Raw genomic sequence first — 16,855 nt, forward strand, 5'->3', positions numbered from 1 at the left:
GTTTAACTAATCTAATCTCATTTAATGTCTCTGTTTATAGTCTGTATAGTTTATCTACCCACTAACACACTTAAAGTAGTCTTAAAATAAAAACCACAAAACAGTTCAAGATGAAATACTTTTTATTTGCTCATCTAATGCCAGTTGCCCTCTTTTTCTGTATGTCACTCATTCGCTTATACTCGGGCAAAAAGTACCAATTTGTACACTTATGAGTCTAGTGTATATTTTCCCTCTTTCTCTCTATGTCTCACACACATAGACCAACACACAGACACGTATATACTCATTATTGCTGTTCAAACTGATGGTCAAATTTCCAAGCACCACCTGAACGCCTCATCTTTTTTTAACCCATCACTGGACCAACTGTCCTCATTCCGCTTTCATCACTGCTGTGGTAAGTACAATATACTCAGTAGTGCACTGTTTTATTTTTATGATGGTAAAAATACATGTTTGACATTTAAACCCACATATCAAGTCCAACAGAGTTCAACAGAGTTCGAAGAATAAAGAAAGAAAAAAAAGAATAACCTTCGCTATCATTTATATAGGTTTATGACGTTTTACTGTTAGCAGCAGTGCTAACGCTAGCTTCAATGCTAACGCTAGCTATAGTGCTAACACTAGCCTTAGCAGTTGTTAACTGACAAAAAGAATATTCCTGTGATATATTCCTGTGATATGTCTTGGCGGTCAGTGAGACAAAAGTAACAAATGAGCTTTATTATTGCCATTGTGGCTCAGTTTTAACAGTAAGAGTGCTAGCGCTAGCAGTAGCACTAATGCTAGAAGCAGTGCTAATGCTAGCAGCAGTGCTAACGCTAGCAGGAATGCTAATGCTAGCAGGAATGCTAACGCTAGCTGCAGTGCTAATACTAACTGAAGTGCTAATGCTAGCCGGAATGCTAGCGCTAGCAGCAATGCTAAGGCTAGTAACAGTCTAACAGTAGCCTTACATAAGTGGCTATAGAGATTGAAAATGTGACGTCATTCAAGGGTAAAACTGCAAAGAATTCTGGGAACTCGTGGCAAGAGGTACTAGCGCACGCAGGCTTTCAATTGAAATCAGTTACACAGCGATAAAAAGAAACACAAAAAACTGTCAAGAAGCTGTTGTATTATTAACTGCAAAAGCCGGTCGCATGACAGCCACGGGAAGCCGACGGGTAAAGAGATCGTTTTTTTATCGGATTACGTCGTTGAAAAGAAATTCTTCGAGCCATGTTTCCGAAGTAAAAAGAGGCGACGGATGGCCTGGATTACAGCCATTCAAAGACCAAATATAACGTCCCAGAACACTTCAGCTCACAGGTTAGTTTGCTCCTAACATTTCCACAAAGGTCAGTCTTCTGTTGTAGTTAATACTTCATTTTTTATAACATAATTAGTAATATAGGTTACAAGCAAGTCTGGTGCTGAACAGAAATTGTGGTGCTATGCTCATTTGTTTATTGTGCATAAATAGTGAATTGTCCTGACACAATATTGCGTTTCGCTTCATTTATTACCATGGTACATTGACAAAAACATATACTTTTATTCACAGGATAAAACAGGTTTTTTGTATCACTAATTGCCCAGTACGATTACAGCATACAGTATTATTGTCACTGCTACATTTCTGTAATGCGAACCAGAAATTATTTCCACTACTAATTAATTACCGTTGAGCTCAAAGGTCCTATTAATAAACGGTTAACGAATGTGTATTTATGAAGACGATTTGTGAGACTGGTAAACTTATGATACGTACGATGGTCTTTCGTTCTACACGGTGCATTTCAAGCTCCTGTACCCATCCGTCGGTAAACTGTACCTGGGCTTGTTGCAGTGACCTGAAGTTACTAAACTTCATGAGTGTATGCACTCACTCCAAGAACCGTATGATTATAAATATGAGCGTGGTGAAAGTTGGGCAGCACGCTGACGTATTTTGTCCACTCTGTGTGCTCGTAAGGGTATAAACCTTTCACTCCTTTGATTTTTTTCCTCGTATCTTTTCTTTGACTTTTCATCAAGTCTGTCTTTGTATAGACTGGCATTGTTCTCCTTCGTTTTGTACATAACTTTTTTGGGGGGCAAAGAAAAAGCAAGAAGGTATTGGAACCGGAGAATGAACGTTTTGCGGTGCTGCAAATGCTTGCATTTGATGCGGTACTTGGATTTTTTGCCACGAGTTACCGGCATGCAATGCGCGAAAGTCACGTGGTCTGTCAATCTCTATACTTAAGTTAATTAGTTTGAATTATAAAATGGCTGCTGTATCAGCTGGTGTGCTATATTACTCTATAATTACCCTGCTGACTATAAGTTCAGTGTATCATGTCGTGTGGGCTTTGTATTTATGTTAGTCTGATAAAACTGTACAGACAACTAACATATTACTTCTCGTCTTACACTTTCAGGAACCTGACTGACACCTGTGCTTTGCCTGGTAGGTGTGCACATACTGTAAGAGAAGTAGACCAAAATAAAAAAATAATCTGACTAATATAAGCTGTAAAGTGATGGGTTCAAACTTTGTGCTAGACCTTTTAAACACAATTTTATAATAAATACACATAAGTGCAGCTTAACAATTGGGCTAAAATATTTTTTTCGTACATTTTTGTAGTCACACTACATGTGATTAGTTAATGATTCACTCAATCATATTTGTATTTAAAAATAGTATTGCTGAATTTAATTAAATATTTATTCTTTTAAAAAGTGCCCAATTATGCAACTTTTTGCACATGGCAGCCAACAACAGTTTAGCTTGAATATTTGTTTTGTCCTTTATTTAGTAGTCACAATTAGTTCAAACAATTACCATGTGATTTCATTTTAATAAACTTATTATTTTTTCTTCTTTTTTGTTCACAGTGTGCAGAAGAAGAACAAGGACCAGATTTCCAGTCTTCTCTCTCACATCCCAACCCCCCAACCCCTCTATCCTCTGTCCTACTCCACCTGTTGTCTCTGCCTTCTTTCCATCTGTATTTCACCCTGTGGTTTGTGCGAAATTGTGCCAAACTAAGAATCCTATTGCGGTTTGATTTAAAGCCGTGTCTCTCCTGCTCTGTCTGTTCTCTCTGCTAAATTTTCTCTCTACCTGTTTTTCACTCTTGGCTTGCTGCTGAAAAACGCCAAGCCAATAAAACAATAAAGAGTGCATATTTTGCCTCAACCTAAGAACAAAGAAAACTCTAATTCACGGCTTGATTGTGATTTCCAATCCGTGTCTCTCCTGCTCTGTCTGTTCTCTCTTCTAAATTTTCTCTCTACCTGTTTTTCACTCTTGGCTTGCTGCTGAAAAACGCCAAGCCATTAAAGCAATAAAGAGTGCATATATTGCCTCTACCTAAGAACAAACTGAACAAAGAAAACTCTAATTCACGGTGTGATTGTGATTTCCTAGCCGTGTCTCTCCTGCTCTGTCTGTTCTCTCTTCTAAATTTTCTCTCTACCTGTTTTTCATTCTGGGTTTGCTGCTAAGTTGTGCCAAGCCAATAAAGAGAGTGCATAATATTCTCTCAACTGAAGAACAAACTGTCAAACAAAGGCAACTGTTTCAGACAAATAAAAACTGAAATATAAAAACAAAGACAACATCTCCTGGTGTGTGCCACTCTTATCTTGTGAACATATTTTCTAAAGACTAAGAAACACTTGCAGGTGTGTGAAAATGCCAAGGAAGCAGAAAAAGTCACAAGCTGCAAAACAACGCTGGAAGAAGTTCCATGAGTTTCACAGTGTACCAATATGTGAACAGGCTGAGTTTGATTTTCCTCAGAGCTCTGCAGAAGACAGAGTGTCTACAAAGACCAATTCTGATAGTGTTAAACAGGCAGGTCAACATGTTCCTGCACATGTACAACAGGTATCTTATGCTGATGCTGTAAAGAGTGGACTGCAGCATGAATTTAGTGAACAACATGAGGTGTCAAGTGACCCACAGGTGGGTTATGCTGATTTTTTGAAAAGAGGCTGTCACAGTGATGTGGCAGGACCATCTCATGCAGAAAGAGTGAACCTTGAAAATCAGCCCTCTGTTATACATGTCTGTGCATCTCACAGCCAGACACATCCTAAATATGGAGACTCCAGAAACCACCAGTGCACATGTAACTCACTCACGTTTCTAGCTTTCCTTCATGAGAATGAAAATATGACTACAGCTGACCTTAATCTGGTCTTGGATAAAGGTGATGTGATGTACAAAGAGGCCAAGAAAAGATTTCCTAAAAATATTCATTTGGCAACCGATGAGCTGCCAGACAAAGTTTATGCTCGCAGATCTATGTATCATGTCGACATGACACAGCCTTCCCGGTATGGGACATTTGAAGAACCTCCAGAGGAAGCAGTAGATACCTTTCTCAGCTTAGAAGCAGGACTGAGCTGCCTGTTGTCAGATGTGCAGTATGCCTTACTGATTATGAGTGGATTGTGTATTGCAGTGTTCAGATCCACATCAGGCAAATATGGTTTCTTTGATCCACACTCTAGAACACCCAGTGGTCTTCCTCTACCACTATGGTCACGCAATCGTGGTACAGCTGTGATGCTGAAATTCACACTACTCAGTGACATGATTAAGAGGCTACAAGATTCTTATGAAATGATGGAGATATCACCCTCTTGTAACTATGAGCTTAAGCCTGTGCAGTTCTACAACATGAGCACAGTCAACCTGAGTGATACTATCACAGACACAGTCTGCAGACCAGCAGCTGCCACTGCTGTGGCACCTACTCACTCTGATACAACTGTTGATGAAGCAAACTCCTCTACTCCAAGGAGAAACACAACCAGTGGTCTGACTGAGAACATCTTTTGTCAAATGTCCATTTGTACGCCACCAGTGAAACAAAAAGAAGTCCACATGACTCAGTTCACATCATATGAAGATCAGAATGAACCTCTTAATATACCAACTGAAGAACTATGCAGTGAATTAAATTTCTTTCCATCGAATGATGCTTTTTCATTTCAATCAAATGCTGCAATAAAAAATGTTGCTGCCTGTGATATTTCTGATATAGTTTTACAAAAACTGAAAAAAGTTAATAAACAACAAAGGAAAAAAATGAGAAGAAGATTAATGGCATCAGAGAAACCCAGAAATCAGAGAAAAGAAAACCAAAAAAGGAAAGAACAACAAAAGTATGCTTCAAATAAAGAGTACAAAGAAAAGAAAAAATCTTGCACAAGCGAGGCATATAAAAACAATCCTGAAGTCAGACAGAAAAAACAACAGTATATGAAAAGACGTTATTGTGAGAATGATGAATTCAGAACGAAACAAAAACAATATGTTAAAAGACGTTTTTCTGAGAATGCTACAGTTAGAAAGAAACAACAACAATATATTAAAAGACGCTATTGTGATGATGCTGAATTTAGAAAAAAACAAAAAAACTACATCACTAAAAGGTATCAAGAAAGCCCAGAATTCAGAGAGAGACAGAGATCTCGAGTGACTCAGCGTTATGCAAATGACAACACCTTCAGAGTAAGACACAGACAACTGATGAACCAACTAATGCGAGACAGGTATCAAAGTAATCTTGCATTCAGGATTATGCACAACATGAGATGTGCAATGAAAATAAAAAGGAAATACAGATGGGTGAACAGACAAACCCAGGAGAGTGACAACAGTGTGATCAAAGAGGCCATATCTGTGTTCAAATCACAAATCAAAGCTGGCCCATCATACCCATGTACTGTGTGTTTCAAGGCTTCATTTCCAAACCAAGTGCGACCCTGCAGAAGGTCAAATTATGTGAAAAACCCACATGTGGTTGCAACATGTTTGACGGGAAGGTTTGTTCATGTTTGTGAGGAAAACTGCAGAAATGAGCAGTGCAATGTGCCTGATGAGAGAAAGAGAGAGTGGATTTGTCACACCTGCCACGATCATCTTAAAAATGGATCCATGCCAGCACTTGCTGTTGCCAATAAACTGGATCTTGCTGATATTCCACCAGAACTGTCTGATCTCAACATACTGGAGAGACATCTCATAGCCAAGTGCATACCATTTGCCAAGATTATTCCTCTTCCCAAAGGCAGACAAAGAGCAATTAGAGGGAATGTGGTCTGTGTCCCATCAGAGGTACAGGAAACTGTTGAAGCACTACCTCGATTGAGAATTAATTCTCAGGTGATGAGAGTAAAACTGAAGAGACGCTTGTCTTACAAAGGTCATCAGCTGTTTCAGACTGTAAGCTGGTCTAAACTTGTGCAAGCACTGCATAAACTCAAGCAGATTCATCCACAGTATAAGGATGTGAGCATCAGAGATGATGCTGAGCTGTGTGATCCAACACTTCCTGATGAAGATGAGGATGATGATGATGATGAAAAGATGAATGAGGACGATTATGATGAGGCTGATTTAATGGAAATTGACATCTGTGAGAAAAATGCACTGAGTGAAGCACAAAATAAAAATGAACAGGACATTGACATGTTACCCTGTGATAGTGAACAATCACATGAACAGATGAGAGATGATTCAGAGCAAGCAGATGGACTGACTAATGGTGGTTTTGCACTCGAGTCCTGTTTGCAGCCCCCTGATGTGGCTGAGGAGATATTATGTTTCAGTGAAGGAATCTACTCTGTTGCTCCTGCAGAGAGAAACAATCCAATAAGTTTTTTCAAAACACCTAAACTGGAGGCCATGGCCTTCCCCGTGCAGTTTCCTACAGGCCAAAACACACTTGATGAAAGAAGGCTGATCAAAGTATCCCCCAGTGGGTATTTCAAATCAAGACTTTTCTGCATTGATGATCGTTTTGCCAAAGACACAAACTATTTGTTCTTTGCACAGTTTGTGACTGAAATACACTTGGCTACTTCCAGCATGACAATACAGTTAAGGAAGGCAAAGCCTCTGACCAGAGATGGGAGAAAAATAACCTCAGGCATGTTACAAGATAAACATGAGGTGGAGAAACTGGTGAGAAATAAAGACGCAGTGAGATTCATGCAGCCTCTGAGAGGAACCCCAGCCTATTGGGAGAAAACAACAAGAGATCTTTTTGCCATGATCAGACAGTTGGGAACTCCCACATTCTTTTGCACATTTTCAGCTGCTGAAATGCGCTGGCCTGAAGTGATTGAGGCAATAACAAGGCAGCAAGGTGAACAAGTCAATTTTGAAGGACTCGACTGGTCGGAAAAATGTGACATCCTGAGAAGCAATCCTGTCACAACAATGCGCATGTTTGACAAAAGAGTTGAAGCATTATTCAGAGATTTACTCTTATCTCCTGCAGAGCCACTTGGCAAAGTCATTGACTACTTTTACAGAGTTGAGTTTCAGCACAGAGGAAGCCCACACATACACTGTCTCCTGTGGGTAGAAGGTGCTCCTGTGTTTGAGGAGGATGATGAGCAAACTGTTGTGGATTTTATAAACAAATACATCACAGCTCAGCTGCCTGATCCACATAAACAACCTGAACTGTACAAGAAAGTAACAGAAGTGCAAAAACATAGTAAGAACCACACAAAGACGTGCTTTAGGAGTTTAAGCTCCGGGTGCCGTTTTGGTTTTCCTAAACCACCCTGCAATGAGACAATGATCACAAGACCCAGTGAGGATGATGCACTGGAAGTAGAAACAGCAAAGAACAAGCTCAGACCACTGAACCAGCTGCTGAATGAGCCTGAAACTGCTTCCATGAGTTTAGAGCAGCTCTTGGCAAGATGCAAGTTGACACATGCAGAATATGAGAGATACCTGAATAAAATGAACACAAGGAGTACGATCATACTAAAGCGTGATCCAAAAGACTCTTGGATAAACGGCTATAATCCACATCTGCTTGAAGCCTGGAACAGTAATATCGACATAAGCTTTGTTTTAGATGCTTTCGGCGCTGCAAATTATTTAATGAAATATATATCAAAAAAAGAGGGCGGGCTATCTGAGTACCTGAAAACTGTCATTGAGAACTCCCATAAGGACAGTGTAAATGAGTGCGATGAAATGAGAGCCGTCATGCAGGCATATTCAAAGAAGCGAGAGATCAGTGCACAGGAGTGTGTTGCTCGTGCATGTGGTCTTCACATGAAGCAATGTTCACGTGCTGTAATATTCATACCAACTGATGATAATCCTGTGAAAATGAGTCGTCCCCTGTCAGTTCTGGACAACACAACACCCGAGTCTTCCAATGTTTGGATGACATCTTTGAATGACAAATACAAAGCCAGACCTGAAACACCAGAGTATGAGGAGATGTGCATGGCAGACTTTGCTGCTACTTGCAGGATTGTCTATGGCCAACAGACAAAAGGTAAAGATGTTTTGCCCCTTCTCAATGAGATAGGATTTGTGCAAAGGCGCAAAAACGATAAGCCTGCTATCATCAGATTTCACCGCTGCTCACAAGAAAAACATCCAGAGCAATATTACGGAAGACTGCTTAAACTTTACCTTCCTCATCGTTCAGACCACGAACTGAAAACACCATCGTTGCCAACCTATCAGGCTTTCTATGGTGCTGGCTGTGTACAGGTACCAGGTACTGACCATCTTGAGTACGTGCAACGCATTGTCAAAAGAAACAGAGAAAAATATGAGAAAAACAGTGAGGAGATCGAGAGCGCTGTTGAGGAATATGAGCAGAACAGAGGTGTGACTGACGAATGGTGTAATCTGGCACCTGAATCAGATCTCGTAAGGTTGCCACTTGTTGAACAAGAAAGAGAGCGAGACAATGAAAATGAACAGGAAGATGTGCCCGACTACAGCCGTCAGGCTGATGCTTCAACAGAAGTCAGAGCCATCAGGGAACCCCCTGCTATTGATCCTACATTGTTACGTCAGATGTTTCAGGATCTGAATAAGAAGCAAGCCTGCATATTTTATGCAGTTAGAGACTGGTGCATTAAAAGAGTCTGTGCTCTAAATCCAGAGCAGTTTTTCTTTTATATTAATGGTGGTGCAGGAACAGGAAAGTCACATCTTATCAAATGCATCTACTCAGAAGCATCTAAGATACTGAGCAAAGTACCCAGATATGCAGACGACGTTGACATATCAAAACCCACTGTCCTGTTAACTGCTTTCACTGGGACTGCAGCATTTAACATTTCTGGAACAACACTGCATTCTCTACTCAAGCTGCCTAGAAGCTTAAAACCTCCCATTCAGGGACTTGGCAATCAGCTAGATGAAGTCAGATCAGAACTTTTGAATGCTGAAATAATCGTCATTGACGAAGTGTCTATGGTGTCAAGACATCTCTTTGCCTACGTAGATGCAAGACTCAAACAGATCAAAGGGACTCGGAGACCCTTTGGAGGCATGTCAGTCATTGCTGTTGGAGACTTCTATCAGCTACCCCCAGTGCGACAGTCTAAACCTCTCTGTGTGCACGACCCGGCCGAGATCGACCTGTGGCGGGAGCATTTTCAGATGATCACTCTGACTGAGATTATGCGTCAGAAAGATGATGTTGTCTTTGCTGAGATGCTGAACAGAATTCGTGTGAAAGGAAAGTTGGATGAGCTTTGCGAAGCAGATAGAGATTTGTTGTCAGAGACCATAACTGAACCAGCCCTTTGTCCGACTGATGCATTGCACATTTTTGCAACTAATAAAGAAGTGGATGCACACAACTCTTCAACACTGGCTCTGCTCCATACTCATATCATTGACATCCATGCAGATGATTATAGAAAAGATCCTAGAACTGGCAGAATGGCACTTCAAGACAGACCATTGAAAGGAGGTAAAAACGAGTTACCAGACACACTGAAAGTTGCAGAAGGAGCTTGTGTCATGCTCACCAGAAACATTGACATACAAAATGGTTTGGTTAATGGAGCTTTTGGAAAACTACTTAGAGTAGTTTACTCTGAAAACGATCAACACATCATCAAGCTTGGACTTAAAATGGATAATGAGACATCTGGAAAGAATAACCGCACACCAGCAGACGACATGGTGTACATTGAGAGAGCTGAAGAGAATCTGAAGCAGAAAGGAGTGGTACGAAGACAGTTCCCAGTGAAGCTGGCCTTTGCATGTACAATACATAAGGTACAGGGTATGACAACCACATCAGCTGTTGTCTCTCTTAAGAGCATTTTTGAGCCCGGCATGGCCTACGTAGCTGTCAGTAGAGTGACGTCTCTCAGTGGACTGTATCTTCTTGATATGGAGGAGAAAAAAATATTCACCAACCCAGAAATCACTGCAGCGCTTGAGAACATGAGACAAGCCAACCTTGATGACATGATGCCTCTTCTACACGTGAGACAAACACTGAGCAGGTCAGACGTTTTCACCATTGTTCATCATAATACAGAGGGACTGCCAGCTCACATTAATGACATCAAGAGTCACCATGAATTGTGTCTAGCAGATGTTTTGTGCCTAACAGAAACACACCTGCGGGGCTCTTTTGTCGCAGAGAGTCTCCACTTGGAAAATTACAATTTGTTTAAACGCAACAGACACCTGTCCTACACAAACTTTCCCCAAATGGCAAACAGAAGTGGTGGTGGAGTTGCTGTTTATGTGAAAAGTGACATTCAAGTGCATGAAAAACAGTACATCCATAATGTAACTGACCTTGAATTTCTGGCTTTAAAGGTTGAAGCACCAGTCAGTGCACTGATTGCAGTTGTGTACAGACCTCCAGACTACACTCTGAGGCCATTCCTGAAAAACCTGGTAAGCCTATTAGACTCATTGGAGATCATGGACTGTCATCCCATCATAGTTTGTGGTGATTTTAATGAGAATGTTTTATCCAGTGCAAACAAACCAATCCTGGAGCTGTTTGAGTCTAGGGGATACGCACAGGTTATCACTGCCCCTACCACAGAAAAGAACACACTGCTTGACCTAATTTTCATTTCTCAGCCAGAGCGATGTCTCCATTCTGGAGTCATGAAGACCTACCATAGTTACCATGACCCTGTATACTGTGTATTGTCCTGTGACGATTCATGATCTAGATCTTTGAATACAGTAAGTAATTTCTATATTTTTGAATGACATAAGAAAGTAGAGCGATATTTAAAAGTTGGCTTAAGAAAAAACGCCCTGCATTGCAGTATAATGTTTGAATTGTTTACATAAAATACAATTAAATGAATTAAGTAATGATATCAGTAAAAGATGACAATTTTATTTATTACAGAAAATCTAAAAATCACCTACAGTAATCTATGAATGTCAGAAAAATCAAATATACCAGTTTAAAACGAACAGTGTAGGCATATCCTCTCTGCAGCCAGGCTTCAAAATCCTGCCAGGCTGCCCCAGTCTCACTGTGGCTGGGAGGGAGGGAGGGTGGACCAGAGGATTGCCCAAACAACACATAAATGTTCAACAGCTTCTTTGTTGTTTCTGGGAGAACAACACAGACTAAAGGTTTAAAATACCTAATTACAGCAATAATGACAGTTAAGCCACTTTATGTGTGCCTATATTTTAAAATACTATTTACAAAAATGTTATTGATTTTGGTTTTTTATAATCTTTAAACTTTTTCAAAAGTATATGATTATATTTTTGGACAAATCTTACAATGAAACATACATTTTTATGAGCTTTTATCATGTTTCAGCCAGTGCATTTATCAGGGTGGGTCTGGGTCGGGGATGATAAATGCACTGGCTGATAAATGCACACTTCTGGCCAGAAGTGTTTCAGCAGTGTCACATATGTACTACATATGTGACACTTGCTTTCTGTTACCAGCTGATACCCTACATTTGTATAGACATTGGATCTTGTGAGGCTGGGGAGTTGAGTGGGTAGGTGGGAGTTGAGTGGGGGGGGGGGGTTCGGTGGGAGGTTGTTAGGTTTTTGTTTTTTTGTTTTTTTTAAGAGAGACACAGTCCTCCTGTGTCTTCTTCAAGCTTAAAAGCGTAAAATCCAACAGTGTGAAGCACATAGCAGCCAGAAACTGTAATGCCACAGATCAGAGAGGCTTCATCATCACCATCTTCATTGCCGTACGACCAGAGTGTGAGACTTCACATCTGGAGCACAGGAGAAATTCTGTGATAAGTCCTCCTTCTAGCTTGTCCCACAAGCAGTCGGTGAGATTTACTCGCATCAAAAAGGGTTAATGACATAATTTCCATGAAAACATGTATTAATTTTTTGTAACGTGTTTAAATTGTGTTTTCACCTGACCTTAAGAGTGTTAGAGTGTATTGTAATGTCTATACTCAGGTGTTTCCCTCTGTGGTCCATCCCCTTCAGAGCTGAGACACTCAGGACTGAACAGACTGCACAGTTTCTGCGACTGAACCTCCAAAACACCTTCTTTGAAACCACACATGACAGAAGGGCTTCATATTTGCAGCAGCACTACTACAGGTATTCAGTTTATTACAGGATGTGTTTGTTTCTTAGGACCAGCTCTAAGTGCACACTACCTAACATATACACCTTTCTGTTCATTACAAACCAACTACTCTGGATCATATGGCCAGTTGGCAGGAATGTTGCTGCAGGAAAACATCCCTGGAGATCACCATCATTGTCAGACTGACTGTGCCTCCTCCGTGCAGTGTCAAGAGCCTCCCTAAATGAGTGTGTAAGTTAACATTTTCATTATTTTATTCCCTTTGACAAGACAAGTATCACTGATATTTACATTTACAACTACATATGTTCCTGTTTTCTGCTCTTCTTTCAAGGCCTCAGCTATCCTGCTTCTGTGCTGCTTGCCACACATCAAACACTGGCTGGATGACAGGGAGGATCCACTCTGAAGTCACTGGACATGATGAGGATCATCTGGGACTTTATAGTTTCACAGAAACGTTGTGCTCTTTGATTACAGGTTTTAAATGGACATAATGACTGCCTCTCTCTGATCAACAGGCTAAAGGATTGTTTTCATTATTAGTGCTCTGTACAGTGTATGCTTATTTACTATTTCAACACAGAGCAAACCATTATTTATTTATTTAACATATTTTTATTTTGTTTTAATGTTTAATTAACTGTGGGGATTTTTTCAAGTGGGCACTTGGGATGTCATATGACCAGAAATGTGGTAACTGGAATTCAACAGTATGGAAAAAAAATTTGCTAAAAACAAAACACACACAAAAACCCCAAGAGAACTCAAATTCATTCCATGTAATCCAATCTAAAACATTTTTAAACTGCTGAACAGCAAAACAAACAGTGTTTAAAAAACAAAAACAAAACAGTGTTAACAGAATGATTATGATGAGTTTTTACCAAAGTTTCAGGTCACATGGCACACCTAGTGTGTAGTGTGGGGTATCAGCTGGTAAGTATAGGTTTTTTCATATTCAGATGGATAAAGCCTTGTGTATAATAATTAGTCATAAACACAACTCAAAGGCAGGGACTTACTGAGATAACTAAATTTGGGACTTTGTGTCTGAGCCCAGGTTAAAACACTGTGTAAAAAAGCATTTAGTGGCATGGCTGAACTATGCTGTAAACTAATGATACTTATTTATCCATGTTCACAAAAAGGACTAATGTGTTTATTTGATTATTTGTATGTGTTAAACTGTGTCACCACCTTAGGCTTTCATTTGAATTTACTCAAAAATCTCTATACAGTTCTCTTTTACCATTGTGTGGACTCTGCATTCCACAGCATGTCTTTTATACTGTCTTCCTTCTCTCACCCCAACCGGTCGCAGCAGATGGCCGCCCCTCCCTGAGCCTGGTTCTGCCGGAGGTTTCTTCCTGTTAAAAGGGAGTTTTTCCTTCCCACTGTCGCCAAAGTGCTTGCTCATAGGGGGTCATATGATTGTTGGGCTTTTCTCTGTATCTATGAAGCGCCTTGAGGCGACATTTGTTGTGATTTGGCGCTATATAAATAAAATTGAATTGAATTGAATTGAATTGTTTACATTAAAACACAAAAAAGAATGAGTAATAAAAAGATGTGTAGACAGATCAGTAGATTAAGTAGACTGATAGAAACAGCTGTTCAGCCATGTTCTAAGAAACCAACACAATTTAAAGGTTCAGGATTGTGGTTTTAAAAGTTTTCATGTATTTCATATGTTGCTTAATATTTTTATTTAGTTATTTAATTTAGTTATTTTTATTTATTCTACTAGTCCTTTTCAGAAAGGAGCTGTAAAATATGACTTAAGATTTTTATGTTATTTTTTTATGACATACAAAACAAATTGATGTATATAATACTATTAAACATAATATACACAATATGTCTGAAAAACATTATGCTGCATATTAAAGTTTGTATTTTCTCCAGAATGTTTGTTCATCTTTTAAGTTCATTTCAACAAATTTGTTTTTACATTTATTTTTAATAAGTTATTTTTTTATGAATTGGAGATTTATAATACATAATTCCACTCTTTAAGTGATTAGAAGAATATAAACTTTTAATATTAATTCAGAGGTTTTCTGACTCTAAATTTTCTTTTGTCAATACTCATCTTTTTCTAAAGTTCAGCTATTTTCCAAATTCTTCCTTTGTGTAAACGTCAGCTTTTAGCAGTTCAGCACTTTTGTTTTCAGGTTAAAAATTCATTTTTTTAATCTCATTCAACATTTTTAACTTAAAATTCAGCAATTAATTCATTTCAGTGCATACATTCAGATTCAAGCATTCACACTGCAGTTTCTTCAGAAAATGCACTTTCTAGTTGTGTGGATGCCCTCAAAGGCATCCACACTATTGAGTTCCTGTTTCTCTTTATTCTTTATTATTATTCTTCAAGTTGCTCCTGTTTTTTGTCCGTTAACTACTTCCACAATTTTTGTGCTATTTTCACCATTCAAACTTTAAACTATTCTGCTATTTTTGCTAATTCCTGCTATGATTTTTGCTATTTTCTGCTATTATACTTTTTAAAATATTAAGCTTTTTTCCTTTAATTTGTCCCATTGAAATGAATGGGAAACTTCCGCAATTCTGCTAAAACTTGCTCGTTTTTGAAACTTAACTACTTCCTCATACTTTCACATAGAAACTCCATTTAAACTTTAAAATGTTCACAAATTATTGGGCTATTCATGTATGATTCAGCTTTTTCATATCTGTTACCGTTTTCATCTTATCCTTCTTTAAGTTTTGAGTTTCATCTTTGTGATTTTTCACAAAATACATGGGTTGTTATGGTTGCTATGCAGTTGGTTCTAAGTGAGGCACTGTAGGTTTCGCAGTCCTCTCTTCATGTCCGAACAACTTCTCGCTACTTGCTCAATTTTCACTCAACTTCCACAAATTATACATCAAAATGTAGGTATTTTTGCTGGCTTTCAGAAAATGTCACTATCATTGTTGTGGAATTTATATAATTTTGGCAAATCTCCTCAGACCAACACAAAGTCGGAAAACTCTCCATAGAAAGTCAATGGAGAGTTTGTTCAAAATCACCGCTTGATTCCTGTAATGAGAGGCATATTCGAATCGCCATATCTCCTTAACAAAGCAAAGTTAAGACATGAGGCTTGTCCCAGTATATCTTCAGACACTCCTGACGCTCACAATTCAAGAATTTTTTTCTCACCTATTACCATTTGGCCATGAATTACGTTTGTTTGAGGGTAGGAAATTCAGCTCAGATTTCTTCAAATTTCAAACTCTGGAAATGAACCACTTTTTTCTCTCGTCATATCTTTTTGATGGATTTCCATAGAGACCTGAAAATTTCCATGACTGTTCACCAAAGCCTGCTGTCTGTTACGGTGAAAGAATGATATCGATACTCCAAATAGATTTAGAGTTACAAAGCGTTGTTTGAGGGGAAGTCAAGGCAGTATTCGCTTCGCCTCTACTCAGTTATGGTGCATTAGAAGTCAAATATCTTTAATAATTCATATTTTAATGATAAATTGTCAACACTTGAAGATTCCCCCATCTCTTCTGAACAAAACGGTGTAAGAATGACCATTCTAGCCCCTACGGTTAGGAAATTATGGCCATTTGTTTGGAGGGTAGTCATCACTATGAGAAATAGACTGCAAAAATCCTGTCTCTCTGCTGCGTGTGTAAAAACGGCTGCACCTGTTTTGGCGGGAAAAAGTACAAAGCATCTCTGATTGGTTGATTCAAATTCAGCAGCTCCCAGGCTGCTTGACTGATCTACAAAGTTGCTTCTCTCTCTTTCTGTGTGTGTTATAGTATTTCTAAATTATAGTATTTCTGCTTTTTATAGTATTTCTGCAAAATTATAGCATTTCTGCTTTTTATAGAATTTGTGCTTAATATAGGATTTCTGCTAAATTATAGTATTTCTGCTTTTCATAGTATTTCTGCTTAATATAGTATTTGTGCTTTTTGTAGGATTTGTGCTTAATATAGTATTTCTGCTTTTTATAGTATTTGTGCCTAATATAGTATTTCTGCTTTTTATAAGATTTGTGCTTAATATAGTATTTCTGCTTAATATAGTATTTCTGCTTAATATAGTATTTCTGCTAAATTATAGTATTTCTGCTTTTTAAGGCATTTCTGCTTTTTATAGTATTTCTGCTTAATATAGTATTTCTGCTAAATTATAGTATTTCTGCTACATTATAGTGTTTCTGCTTTTTATAGGATTTGTGCTTAATATAGTATTTCTGCTACATTATAGTATTTCTGCTTTTTATAGTATTTGTGCTTAATATAGTGTTTCTGCTAAATTATAGTATTTCTGCTTTTTGTAGGATTTGTGATTAATATAGTATTTCTGCTTTTTATAGGATTTGTGCTTAATATAGTATTTCTGCTTTTTATAGTATTTGTGCTAAAACATAGTATTTCTACTAAATGTAGTATTTATGCTTAATCATACTATTTCTATATATTACTGCCAGGTCCCCCGGCAGCCAATCCTCTGTGAGGACTGACTCATTCAAATTTACAAA

General features: G+C 38.6%; 2 protein-coding genes across 7 annotated transcripts; both read left to right on the forward strand.

Annotated features, from left to right (window-relative positions):
• Positions 1-1,178: 1,178 nt before the first annotated feature.
• LOC118455023 (uncharacterized) lies at positions 1,179-4,933 on the forward strand (the record flags this gene model as incomplete). Its single annotated transcript, XM_087835903.1, has 2 exons — positions 1,179-2,440; positions 2,872-4,933. A coding segment is annotated over exon 2 (1,260 nt), but the record flags the coding sequence as incomplete, so codon positions are not given.
• Positions 4,934-14,347, forward strand: LOC148096241 (uncharacterized). 6 transcript variants are annotated; one of them, XM_087836235.1, is made up of 5 exons: positions 4,934-10,287; positions 10,610-10,690; positions 12,236-12,352; positions 12,469-12,572; positions 12,676-14,346. In XM_087836235.1, the coding sequence occupies exons 1-2, from the start codon at positions 5,078-5,080 to the stop codon at positions 10,632-10,634; spliced, it is 5,235 nt and encodes a 1,744-aa protein (XP_087692361.1). In that variant the 5' UTR covers positions 4,934-5,077; the 3' UTR covers positions 10,635-10,690; positions 12,236-12,352; positions 12,469-12,572; positions 12,676-14,346. The 6 variants fall into 6 exon arrangements, with proteins under 6 accessions (XP_087692361.1, XP_087692359.1, XP_087692358.1 ...); XM_087836233.1 differs by having other exon boundaries at positions 4,934-10,690; positions 10,883-12,352; positions 12,676-14,347; XM_087836232.1 differs by having other exon boundaries at positions 4,934-10,990; positions 12,676-14,345.
• Positions 14,348-16,855: the final 2,508 nt, after the last annotated feature.

The sequence above is a fragment of the Neolamprologus brichardi genome, chromosome 23 (genome assembly GCF_056152115.1).
Source record: "Neolamprologus brichardi isolate AB-2024 chromosome 23, ASM5615211v1, whole genome shotgun sequence".
NCBI lineage: Eukaryota > Metazoa > Chordata > Actinopteri > Cichliformes > Cichlidae > Neolamprologus > Neolamprologus brichardi.